The sequence below is a fragment of the Gouania willdenowi genome, chromosome 13 (genome assembly GCF_900634775.1).
Source record: "Gouania willdenowi chromosome 13, fGouWil2.1, whole genome shotgun sequence".
Taxonomy (NCBI): Eukaryota; Metazoa; Chordata; class Actinopteri; order Blenniiformes; family Gobiesocidae; genus Gouania; species Gouania willdenowi.
In genome coordinates this window covers 22,140,698-22,153,423 of record NC_041056.1, presented here as the reverse complement: position 1 = coordinate 22,153,423, position 12,726 = coordinate 22,140,698, and the positions used below count along the sequence as shown (strand labels likewise).

At 41.0% G+C, this 12,726-nt stretch overlaps 1 protein-coding gene across 1 annotated transcript in view; it reads right to left on the bottom strand.

Annotated features, from left to right (window-relative positions):
* dner (delta/notch-like EGF repeat containing) overlaps positions 1-12,195 on the bottom strand; it is a 53,815-nt gene extending 41,620 nt beyond the window's left edge. Inside the window, exon 1 of the mRNA XM_028465288.1 lies at positions 11,521-12,195. Coding sequence (XP_028321089.1) covers positions 11,521-11,847 — 327 coding nt within the window. The 5' untranslated portion in view covers positions 11,848-12,195. The remainder of the gene's footprint in view (positions 1-11,520) is intronic.
* Between the last annotated feature and the right edge of the window lie 531 nt (positions 12,196-12,726).

Below are 12,726 nucleotides of genomic sequence, written 5' to 3'. Positions count from 1 at the left end.
GTTGTCAAGCTACCCTTTTGCAGCTGAGGACCGTGACCAAGACATTTTTAATAGAACCAATTGGGAACCACATCATCTGCAAACAGGAGACAATATGTGGCAGATTTATGAAAGAATTGCGCCTGTAAAAAAACTGCACAAACGCCATCAGGATTACAATTCCAATTTATTTATAAAGCATGTTTAAACACAAACAAGACTTGACCAAAGTGCTGTACAATAAATATAAAATATATACAAGAAATACAACACTGAACGTTAAAAAACTATACAGTACCTGTTAAAAATGACATTGACTCGAACAGTGTTAAAAGCTACAGCAAACACGTGTTTAAAAAAGATTTAAAAATCAGAAAAGAAAAGGCCTCTATATTCTCTTACATAGCGTGTACAATCTATTTAATGTGTTGGCCTTTGATGAATATGCAATGTTGGCAGATCAGCTATGCACAATCACATTTCTCAAGCCTGTTTGTGGTGCTTGTTTTTGCACATAAATGTATGCACGCCCCACAGGTAGGTGGTAACTTTCACAGCTTTACACACCGTGATGACTGCAGTGATGTGCAAGCAGAATACACAGGGAAAACAAAACTACATGAAAAGAACTGCACACCTAAATCTAATCAACTCCTCCTGCCCTAACTGACCTCCCTGATGATGCCCAGGAGCGGGTTTGTGCAGTGCAAAATTGAATGTATTGAGCTCAGAACAGAGAGAGAACATGCACCTGCTGCACCTCCCTTTAACGGCTTCAAATTACAACGTATTCAAGCACGCAAGAGATTTTGTTCCCATTATTTGAGATTTTAGTAAATCTGCTTCTATATCCCCCCAGTCTACTCTCAAAGGTGCAACAGGTCGAACTTAGTGTTGGATACAGATAGAAACTTAGCACTTAAAACACAATAAATGACAGTGAAGCCAGGATGTAACACCATGCACACCACATAAAGAAGCTACACTACTATTGCACAAACTGCACAATTAAAGGTGTTGGGAACAATAATTATTTATCAGCTAAAGACATAGGGCTGTAGTCTCTGGTATGGACTGAAGCTCTTTTTGACGCACCTGCAGTTCTCTCCTGTGCGTATATCCTCCGGTCAAGGCTCCCGACACGCCCACCGCAAGTACAGTAAATCAAACAAAAGCGCATAGTCTGTGAATGAAGGCGGTCTGAAGCCAGGAAGGTGGACTGGGCAGTGATGTCATTTTTGGGGGCCCGTCTAGAAATCACGGAGCATGGAGTTTTTTTCAATGCTTGTAAATGTCATTGAAATCCTTGAAAATGACAATGCGCACTTTTAATTCTAAACGTCTTAGTTGATAAACAATGTAACTGGTTGATTTGATCAGATTAGTGCAGGGTGAAGATCGCCCGCATTCTTCTGTCCGAACCACAGCTAAAATTTCTTTTTTCTCCCCCTCATACTAACGACAGATTCTTTGTTTGTGTGGAAAGTGTGATTTTATTAACTTCTTACATTCCTGCATTCAGAAATGATCAGCGCGCATTAGTCGTCATCGTCATCATCTGTCATCAATGTTTCACTTATTTACTCTTGTAGTGTGATCAAAGTGTGGCTTTAAGTTATACACAGTGTTAAAATAGTTGTACATCAGTCTGACGTCTGTCAGAGTTTCATTTTAACAAGTTGCAGCAGCCGACGTGCACACCTCGGGTGCGCACAGCTGATCAGCTCCGCGACGCAGCACCCACCCCCTCCCAGGAAGAGTAGAGTGGACAGCACGGATAAAATATGATGAAATGTTACACAATTTGTCCCGTCTACAAATGTTAAATGTGAACATGTTAGAAATGCTGATGGTCAATCTTTTGACAATATAATGTTTCACCTTCTCGGGGCTCTGCACTTATTCCAGGTTCAGAAGTGCATGAGAGGAAAAGAACTCAAGTCTCCCGGAGAATGCGTGTAAGGCCAGATTTGAATGGGAACGCCCACATTTCAGGGCCACTCCACCCCGAGTGCGTAACTGGGATCAAGGCGCGCAGTGCCTGACTAAGTGCTGGGGGAGAAAAGCGCGCAGCCAAGAACAGCGCTGTTGCGTGGCTTTTCTGTCTTACGTGCATGGGAGAATAGAGGCCATACTGCAGGCAACATGAATCAATAAATCAAAGATCATTTGCTTGAAAAAAAGATGTAAATTGCATTGCGCGTATTGTATTGAGGGATGGGAAGTTCGTCACAGAAGTTGTGGAAATTTCTGCATAGAAATGATTTTAATTCATTGCAGTATCACAAGGAATACTGTGAAGAAACACCAGAAATCACAATAAGAATGAAGTAAAAACACTTCAGTCTACGTAACTCCACACATTCCACAATGCAATGCGTGAAAATGTCAAAAAACAGTGTTTGTGGTGGAGATGAAAACAAAGTTCAGAGCAGCAATTTAAAGCATCTCTTTTCAATCAAATGATGTTTGATTTATTGATCTATGAGGGCTATACTATGAATTTATCTGCTAGAAAATGATTGTGTCCAGCAGCAAAAAGTCATGAGTAAATGTTATTCATAAACTCTTTAGCAATGGTTGCGTAGACGTTCACTGGTCCACAATTCCTCTGATCAGCAAGTCTTCATGCCCATAAGATTAATCGAAAAAGTAGTGTGTCATATGGAAATGACCACAGTGATTGATCCGTATCTCTCCAGTTCAAAGGCTGCACCGTTCTCATGGAATACGAACATAACTTCAACATAAATCTCACCAAAGGCTCAGAAATAACAGCTCAAAGAAATCTGATTTCTGCTGCAAAATCAAAGCTGCACAAGGGGTTAGAAGGAGCAAGCATTCATCAAAACATCTGAAGCCAATTGCACTTGTTTCTACTTGCTGCTGTTTGCAGCTCTTCACTATTCAATTACTTATACACAGCAAAAACCCAGTCATTTAGGAGATTCCACTTCATTAAAAAGAGGGAACAGGATAAAAGCTATCAATTAAAGTCAAATATTTTTATTACAAATTCATTCAGAGGATGGTTAACCATCAACGTGCTCTGATGGCGTTCCCTATCCGCTGTTTGCACAGGATAAAGCACGTGTCAAACTCAAGGCCCGAGGGCCAAAACCAGCCCTTTAATACATTAAATTTGGCCAGCAAAAGGGGGAAAAAAAGACAGAAAACACATTTATCATTATATAAAGAACCAAAAAATTCAGTTGTGGTTCTCACAGTATTACCATGCTTACATCACGACTGCTGTAATTCTTTTTTAAATCCCAAATTGTGGAAATATTTTTTTTTTTAAACATGGAATTTCCTCACAAACAATTCTATAAAATTCCCCTAAAAAATACACAAAGATGTTCACAATTATGCAATATGAATACATTTATTGTTTTACTTGTTGCAAGAATAAATCATGCATTGCTGTCAAAAAAAATGTTGCGCTACATATAGAGTTAACCTTTGATGACATATGCAGACATGGCAAGATAAGTGGATAAATACATTTATTTTCATTTCATTTGATTGAATTATTATTTTATGGTTTTAATGGATACATTAAAACTTACACAATAACTTGTCTCAAAAATTAAGAAGTGAAGATCCTGCAGGGACTCAAATCTGTCATTTATTGCTTGGATGGAGATATCACTGACACGCAGAAATGTAAAATAAAGCACAAGCTTTTTTCCACCACCTAAAATCTGCGGCCCACTAGATATCAAACTACTCGGTATTTGGCCCTTGAGTGAAAATGAGTTTGACACGCCTGGTCTAATGGGTGAACGATCCCCTTTAGTTCTCCACCTGTTAGTGAGCTAGACAATAAACCTCACTAATGTCCATAAAGTATCATCTAAGAGAGTTTGATTTGAAAGCTTTAAATGTGTTTGGTGCAGTAAGTTGTGCATGAAGTGCTGAAGCAGCATTTGAAAAAAATCCTATTATTCATAAAACAAACCTGTTTATGGAGATTTTCTTTGCTGGCATCACCACCTGCTGGTCATTTTCATTCAACCGTAAATGTGTTTTTATGTTGCCATGTTGTAAAATTTTGTGTTTTATCAAGTTGAAAAAGTCATCGTCTTTTTATTAAATAAACATGAGTCATGTCCCAGCTGGTAGTGAAGGGGGATGCTAGCTGTGCTACAATATGCCATTTTCACCTTAGTTATATATATATATCAGTAAAACGAATGACTAAAAGGAAGGAAGCACTAATCGAAATGTTAAGCAACGCTCAAATGTGTTAGCACCTGAGGTTACCAAGTGTGAAAAACAAGTAGGAAAGCAGACATCACAAGCTGCTCGGTCATAAGAGAAGAACTTAGATGAAAGTGTGAAAATCTCAGCTGACATCTCAAAAAAAAAAAAAGATCACAGCAACCAAAACACTTCCATTCCACCACAGCTCTGACACAATCACATAGGCTTATAAAAAAAAAAAAAAACGTGCTGCTGCAGCAACAGCTTCTATACATCACTTCTTTCAGCCTTTCAACTCCTAAACCCACATTTCAAACTGCAAAATAAAGATTTACAATGTGATTATTATGTTTGGCTTGTAAATTGAAGTATAGACATATATATATATATATATATATATATATATATATATAGACCCTGAACTGCCGCATAAATGATGTCTGCTTCGTGCTGCTACAGCTCTACTGTGCTAAAGCGCAAAATACCAAATCCATCAGGAACGCACAACAGGCCCTTTAATAATGAGTATGCAAGAGTCTGAGAAGCTAATAGGTCACAGAAAAACCAGTGGTAGTGAATTCTAACAGGGCGGGTTGCAAAATGAATTCTGTCCTCTAGAAGATAATGAAATGAATCTTGCTGGAACTACTACATGGAAGTCAAGTGAAAATTAAAAAAAATAAATCATCAAAGGCAATCAGCAGAACGACAAAGACGCAGTTGACAGTCGAAACATGTCAGGAGATAAAAAAAATTCCTGAAAAACCTTGTCTGAATAAACAAAACCTTAACTCAACATGCTATTAAAAAAGAAGGCAATATGCATCTCGCAAGAACTAGGGCGGGTTACAGACTGGGATCTGTAAAAAGTGCAGGTATGATTAAAGAGCAGCGTGTTGCCATTATGGGGCCAACGGTGGAATTTTGGATTAAGCTGCTTTATTCCTGTAGCACTAAAAAAACAACGTAGGAGGCAAGTCACAGGGCTCGACATCATGCTGGTCTGAATTAATGAGAATTGAACAAGAACATTTCACCAAATGTGTGCAGTATTTAGCATTTTAACTTGTTCATTTAACACTTTTACTGATGGGCTTCTTATCAAGTAAATTTAAGCAGTATTATAGGAGATGCTTTCTTGGAGTAGATGCATGGACTTTTTTTTAAACAGGACACCTGAAGGTTTTTTTTCATTATTATCTGAGATAGAAAGCTGTGCCTGTCTATCCATGTCCCATAATAGTGTCTGTCCATGTCCCATAATAGTGTCTGTCCGGCTTTTCTCCCTCCGGCTTCAGTACTAGAGACGATCTCATCATGGCTTTCATATGCCATGTTTAACGCAACCAAACAAATTGCATAGGCGTTCTGCATGTTCACACCAAGCAAAACATAAGTCATTGGTATTCCGAGTAAGTTACTCGTATTTCATCCAATGCAAGCAACACAAATCAGTAATTACTTTTTGTTTGTTGTAATGTGTTAGTTTGAAGAAAGTAACAAGCTTTTTACTGCTAACACAATACACTAATGACTAATTGTTTAACTTTAGATGCAGTGTTGATTTTTGTAGATTTTCCATTTAAAAAACAGGAATTTATGATGACAGTTTGTAAAGCAGCGATTTAAGAGTTTAAGAATTTAAAACACCACATCCATGTCGTTACCAACAATGGAAATACAAAATTGCCGGGCTGGGCAGATGACTCAACCATCAAAAGGGAGACACAGTATTCAGCCTGCTTATGTCCTTTTCAACCCGTTTTCTATTTTTAGAACTTCTTTTCCCTTGACAGGTTATCAGTCGTTATTCCTCACTGGACAACTTGAAGAATAAGCAAACCGATCAAGTCATTCATAAAAAATGTGCAATTTACCGCTGTTCCAGTTTCCATGGGGATGAAAACAACTAGTAAGTAGAATGCCGCAATGGTAAAAAATCAATAGCTCCTTTTTCAGGTCCAGCTTACAACTGGTGCTGAATATGAGCAGTGGTTCATAGAACTGGAGCGGATGTCTTGGTATTTTACAGCAGTGGTTAATGTGAGTATAGGATTATGTAGGAGAGGGTTTCTCTCCTTGGCATGAAAATGTTCCAGTAGTGCATGTGATTTCCAGCCTCAGAGCAAAGCAGTGTGACTGCTTGATTCTCTGTGGAGCTGAGAAGCAGCTAAGCAGGATGTGGAGCCAACGGACTGCAGATGCTTTCTGATTCGAGACACGAAAGCAGGACAAAAACACAGAGAGCTGTTCCTTGGCACAATGCTACACCTAATAATGTAAATACCTGCTTCACACTAACAGCAGGTACAGTGGAATATTAATAATAATAATAATAATAATAATTAATTTTATTTAAAAGCGGCCACCCAAGGACACTTTACAGTAAAAACAGAATACAAAAAAAACACAATATAAACAGTGTAATACATTAAAAACAGTATAGTACAAAAAACACAAAAGAAAAGCAATGTAGGTAAAATAGGGATGAGAATTTACAGCGAGTGAGCTGATTGGAAGAGATGAGTTTTGAGTCTGGATTTGAAGAGGGGTAAGGAGTCGATGTTTCTGATGTCTGGGGGGAGAAAGTTCCAGAGTTTGGGAGCAGAGCTTTCAGTCGCTTAGCCATGGTGCTGAGGCGGGCAGTGGGTACAATGAGGTGGATGGAGGATGAAGACCTGAGGGAGCGAGAGTGAGTGACAATATGAAGGAGGTCAGACAGGTGGGGAGGCAACTTTGTGGATGGCCTTGAAAGTGTACAGGAGGCTTTTGAAATGTATTCTGAATTTGATGGGAAGTCAGTGGAGCTGCTGAAAGACAGGGGAGATGTGGTCAGAGGAGGGGGTTCCGGTGATAATACGAGTTGCACAGATACTGGACAGATAGAGTTGGGTGAAAATTAAATGCCAAATTTCCTGAAGATATTGTCGAGTGGAAGGAGATAGATGATAAAGAGAAAGGGGCCAGGACGGAGCCCTGGGGAACACCAGAAGTGGCGGGGGAGGGCTGGAAAGTGAAGGTTTTGAGTTGGATGAACTGAGTGCGGCCTGAGAGGTAGGAGTGGAACCAGTGGAGGGGGAGTGTGAGTGACGCCAATGGAGGAGAGTCTATTGAGGAGGATGGGGTGAGAAATATTGTCGAAGGCCAAACTCAGATCAAGGAGGATGAGGATGGAGATTAAACCGGAGTCTGCTGCCATGAAGAGGTCATTGGTGCTTTTGAGGAGTGCAGTTTGAGGGCTGTGGAGGGGACGGAAACCGGATTTGAATTTTTCATTGAGGCTGTTTTGGATGAGGTGGGAGTGGAGTTGAGAAGCGACGATTTTTTCTTAAAGTTTGGAAATGAAAGGAAGGTGGGAAATGGGGCGGAGGTTATTGAAATCATTGTGGTCTGAACCATGTTTTTTCAGAATGGGGGTGATGGCTGCTGATTTGGGGATGATTACAGTGGACGGGGGGGTCATGGGTGATAAGTGCTGCTGGATGTTATTAACTTTATCAATGAAGAAACAGTATATAAGGCTTTGTGGATGGTGAGACCGGATTTCCTGTAAAGCCTCTTAAGCTGACAACCTTTGGATTTCAGGATGCATATTTCAGGGGTAAACCAAGGGGAGGAACAGGTAAAGAAAACAGAACGTGATTTGACAAGGACAAGTGAGCTCAGAATGCAGGTGAGGCTATTATTGTACTGCGAGACCAGTTCATCAGGGGAAGAAGAGGAGTCCAGATTGTCCATGTTGTAGATGTTTTTAATGTTGCGAAAGGAGACGACACGAGGTGGCTTGGTGATAGAGAGGCAGAGGGTGATGTTGAATGAGAGAAGGAAATGGTCCGTAATATGCAGTTCATTATCAGTGCAGCAGATTAAATCCGGAGTGTGGCCTTTTTACGTGTGTGGAAAAATCAAAGAATTGGTGGATGCTGAAGCTGTCGAGGGAAGAAGAGAAGTCTATAGTGAAAGGAAGAGCAGTATTGTCCATGTGTATGTTAAAATCACCCAACAAAATTATATTAGGTGAGAGAGTGGAGAGGTGCGTGAAGAGGGTTGAAGACGTGCCAGCGTTCACTCAACCGGTCATATTGGAAGATTGATTCCTTAAACTGTAATTGTAATATTTTCACTGGTATTAATTTATTTGTTGTTTTTGCTTGGCCTTTTATTATGTTAGCAGGATTACGTCAAACCAAACCAAAGATAGACCTTACGCCATGAAAGATTCCAATAAATTCTGAATGGGCTCTAGATGTATTTCATACGGTTTCAAAAACCTCTATCCCTCATCAATGACATAATTTCAAAAACTCATCTTGGTTTTTGAATTGTAATTGACAGATTTTTAAGAAATTTTACTTAGTTATATCGAATTGGTTCCTCAATTACCCCAACAACTTTGAACTGGCTCAGATCTGGGTTGCACATTTCATCGCAATGTTTTGAAAAGAAAAGTGGAGGTACCCATAAATTTGGAACTACTGGATTGTTATTAATAAGATAAAAAAATTCTTACAATAAAGTGATCCAGATAACTGCCCAAATCTGACAAAGAGGATATTTGGGGCTTGGCAGAGGTTTGCTCTGCCAAGTCCATGCGTTCAAATGTCCTTGGGCAGAATATTAAACACAAAGTTGGTCATGTTGAACAAGTGCTTTGCAAGGGTTCGAAAAGAGTCCCATTGATGTGGTTGCATATATCATAGCCTTTTAAGGAACCCAAGGTCATGTAACAATAAGTACAGTAATCCCTCGCTATAATGCGTCACTCGTGGCCTCAGTGTTTCGTGGATTTTTTTTACAGTGCAATTTTGCATGCATTTTTTTTTTCAGTGTATGAACGCGCATTGTGTTCTGCGTCCCGATAGGCTAAGGGAGAACACGCGCACTGTCTTCTGCATCCTGACTGGCTGCTGCGTTCACACCGGGTGCATCACGAAATGTCTATACGGATTACATACAAAGTCAATGGATAGACGCGGCCCAGATGTGAAATCTTTCCTGTGCGGTGGTGCGGTTCGATCGGCCCATCATTTGTTGACAATGACGTCAAGCCGTCAACATGGACACGGGTCTGTTCACCCATTCAACCATTGAGTAGAAGCTGTGTGTGACCACCTGGAGCTGTATGACACAGCCTTTATAACCGGGACCGGACTAGGAAGGATTAGGCGTGAAGGAGAATCAGCGAGGAGGTGGTAGTGGCAGGTAAAAGTTATCTCTGTAGTTTTCATCTTTGAAAGTCAGCACTGAGCTAGGATAGCATTAGCCGCTAATCACAACAGCTTTTTCACTGGTGGTATTTTTTTTTTTTGAGAGGAGAAAAGGGAGCACAGCTCCTCGCTTCAGCAGGCAGTGAAACTCACCATGTTGGATGTGTCGCTGGTGGGCGGGGCTTCGCTTCAAACTCGCATATAAAGCAAATGGAGAAATTTGATCCTGCGCACTTTGAAGTGCTGTATGTTTGCAAATTTTCTCCCCGACAAAACCCACAATATCAACATCTGTTTGAGAAAAGTGTATAAAGTGTGTGGGGAGGGGTTTTACAGCCTTAAAACATGTATAATAATTGTAAAAATTAAAGCTGACTACTTTGCAGATTTTGCCTATTGCGGGTTATTTTTAGAATGTAACCCCCGCAATGAAGAGGAACTACTGTATATGCTAAAACAACCACAATACAAACAGAACACAGAACAAAACCACACAAACCAACTCATATGGTAAAAGGCAGCAATATATACTCAAGGGCCACTTTATTAGATACAAGATCCAAGCTTCTATGTTGTTCATGCTGCTGAAGGCCATCTTCTTCAAGGTTTGACGCATTTAGAGATGGTATTCTGCCGTCCTTGGTTGTAACAAGTGGTTATTTAAGTTACTGTTGCCTTTCAGTCATCTTGAACCAGTCTGCCCATTCTCCTCTGACCTCTCACATCAAGGCATTGATCCACACAACTGCCGCTCACTGGATATTTTCTCTTTTCAGCCCGTGTGGCACCAACAAACATGCTAGGTTCAAAGTCACTTAAATCCCCTTTCTTAACCATTCTGAGGCTTGGTTTGAACATCAGCAAGTTGTCTTGACCACATCTAGATGTATAAATGCATTGAGCTGCGACCAAGTCATTGGATTGGAAAATATTTATTATCCCCGAGGGGCATTTTGGTTTGTATCAGAGGTCCATGCAGGCAATACATTCATAAAAACAGCACGATGACATAGATACATACATATAAAAGAAAACTACCATGGATATCATCATGATGGACGTGAGTGGGATGAAGGACACAAAGACCAGCAGTACATCCTAAAAATATACAGGCAACAGTGCCTACAGTTTATTTAGAAACCCAACAGCTGATAGGACAAACAACCTCAAGTATCTGTTAGATTTAGACCTCCTAGCACAAGTGAACCTCCTTCCTGTCGGCAGAAGTCTGAACTCTGCATGCAGGCGGTGCTGATGATGGTGCAATTGAACAGGTGTACCTAATGAAGTGGCCAATGAGTTTGTAAATATTGATTTGACAAGATCCAAACCAGCATTCACATCATTGAAGAACTTCCCCATGCATTCACTAAATTCATCATAGAGTGATGTAACTTTGGACTACATTGGGTTTGAACAGAACAAAAAAATCAGTATATTACATAATCAATTAAATTCAACTTTAATTATATAGCTCAAATTACAACAAAGTCATATCAAAGTGCTTAACAAAATATAGAGTAAATAGTAAGAAAGAAAGAACCCAACAAGATCCACGTGAACAAGCATTTAGCAAAAGTGGGAAGAAAAAACACTTCAGCGGAACATATACCGCACACTCTTACAAACACACACACACACACATACACTTTAGTTTTCACTCGCATCTCACTGCTGCTGCTTCTTCCTTCTGTTGCCACAGCAACGTAGTGCTCGCCTCCGTGTCTCAGTAGCAGCACACGCTCCCATTAAAAAAGCATTCGACAAAAGCACGGAGAAGGAGCGCGTATATAATAATCTACTGTACTGTGTAACACACACATAATATGTCGTGGGAGGTTAATCTGCACACCATCTAGTGGAGAAGAGACATTGCATCTATAATAGGACTAATGGACACATTCGTCCTCTAGAACAAAATGAAAATGAGTCCAACAAAAATAAGAATGAAAGCACCTTATCATTTGTATGATGAGGAGTCAAAATGACTCAAGCAGGCTTCAATGGGCAGCTGCTTCTGCACTACTTTATATTTTGTATGTTTGAACTTGTCTAATTTTTAACTAATCTTAAAACCTTGTTGATTAATGGTTCACGATCAACTATGAAAGTCAATGGTGGTTCTTACCTCACAGTTGCGTCCAGTGAAGCCCTCGCTGCAGGTACAACTGTACTCCCAGGTGTCCACTGGCCTGGCAGTGCTGAGTGCCTGGCAGAGCCCTTCATTCAGGCATGGTCTGCCCTTGCAGGGGTCTGGATGAGGTGTCACCCTGGTCGGGGTAGGCAAGGCTGGGGCCGGTGTGTCGAGTGCCAGATGGAAAGTAGAGGGGACTGCCCCGATGCTGCTGCTGCTGGTGGCTGTGATGGCCAGAAGCAAGTGGAGAAAAAGGAGAGGCAGCGGGGGTTCCATGCTCCGAGACATCTGCTTCAGATTGCACACACTCATCATCATCATCGTGATCCTTTGAGTCTGGTTTCTGTTCCTCTTCTTTCTATGAGGGGGTTATCTTTGTCCTCAGAGCTGCTGTTAGTGCCGGCTCTGCTTGAGAGCAACTGAGAGGTGTGTAGAAAAAGGAGGAGGAGGAGGAGGAGGCTGTGGGGATGCTGAACCTCAGATGTGCGAGAGGAGAGCGGCTGATGGAGAAGGTGGGGGAGAGGAGAATAAGGGGAGGGACGTCAACTATTTTCTGTCTTCTATAATCATAGTGACGAAGGTTACTGGTAAGACACACCTCCTCCATGCTCCTTTTCTCCTGCTGTGTCCAAGTCCCTGTTCCTTTGTTCAGATTCACAGCATTCATTCCTTTACATAAGCCAGACAGAGAAAGGGTGAATATGATGCCATTGTGGCGCAAATCCTCGTCACCCTAACTACACAAATTGTTGTTTACAGTTAAAGGTATTGTGCAGGATGTTATTTTGTCTTCCAATTCCATGTAGATCATCTAGACTATTGGTCCTCCTAATTGTCAATCATTCTGACATAAGGCCGTCGTACATGCTCGTCCTCAGACAGCTTTCACTTGCTGCGCAAGCGCACTAAAGGTGCGTTCACACCGAATGAGACTGGAGTAACTGAAGCGACTAGATTACATTCAGATCAATATAAATGATGCAACCTCAAGTTATACTCCTTCAAGCGACATGGCTTACATGATTTTAGCGACTAGTCAAGCCTGACCTAGTTGCTCAAACCTGAAAAAATTGAACTTTTTAAGCAACTTCACACGACAACTCCCCCGGCCGTCACTGTCTATAGAGCCGAGGCAGCAGCCCCTCCCACCTGCTGCAGCGGAGGTCTGCAGCCAGGACCTCTTGAATTTACGAGGGCAAA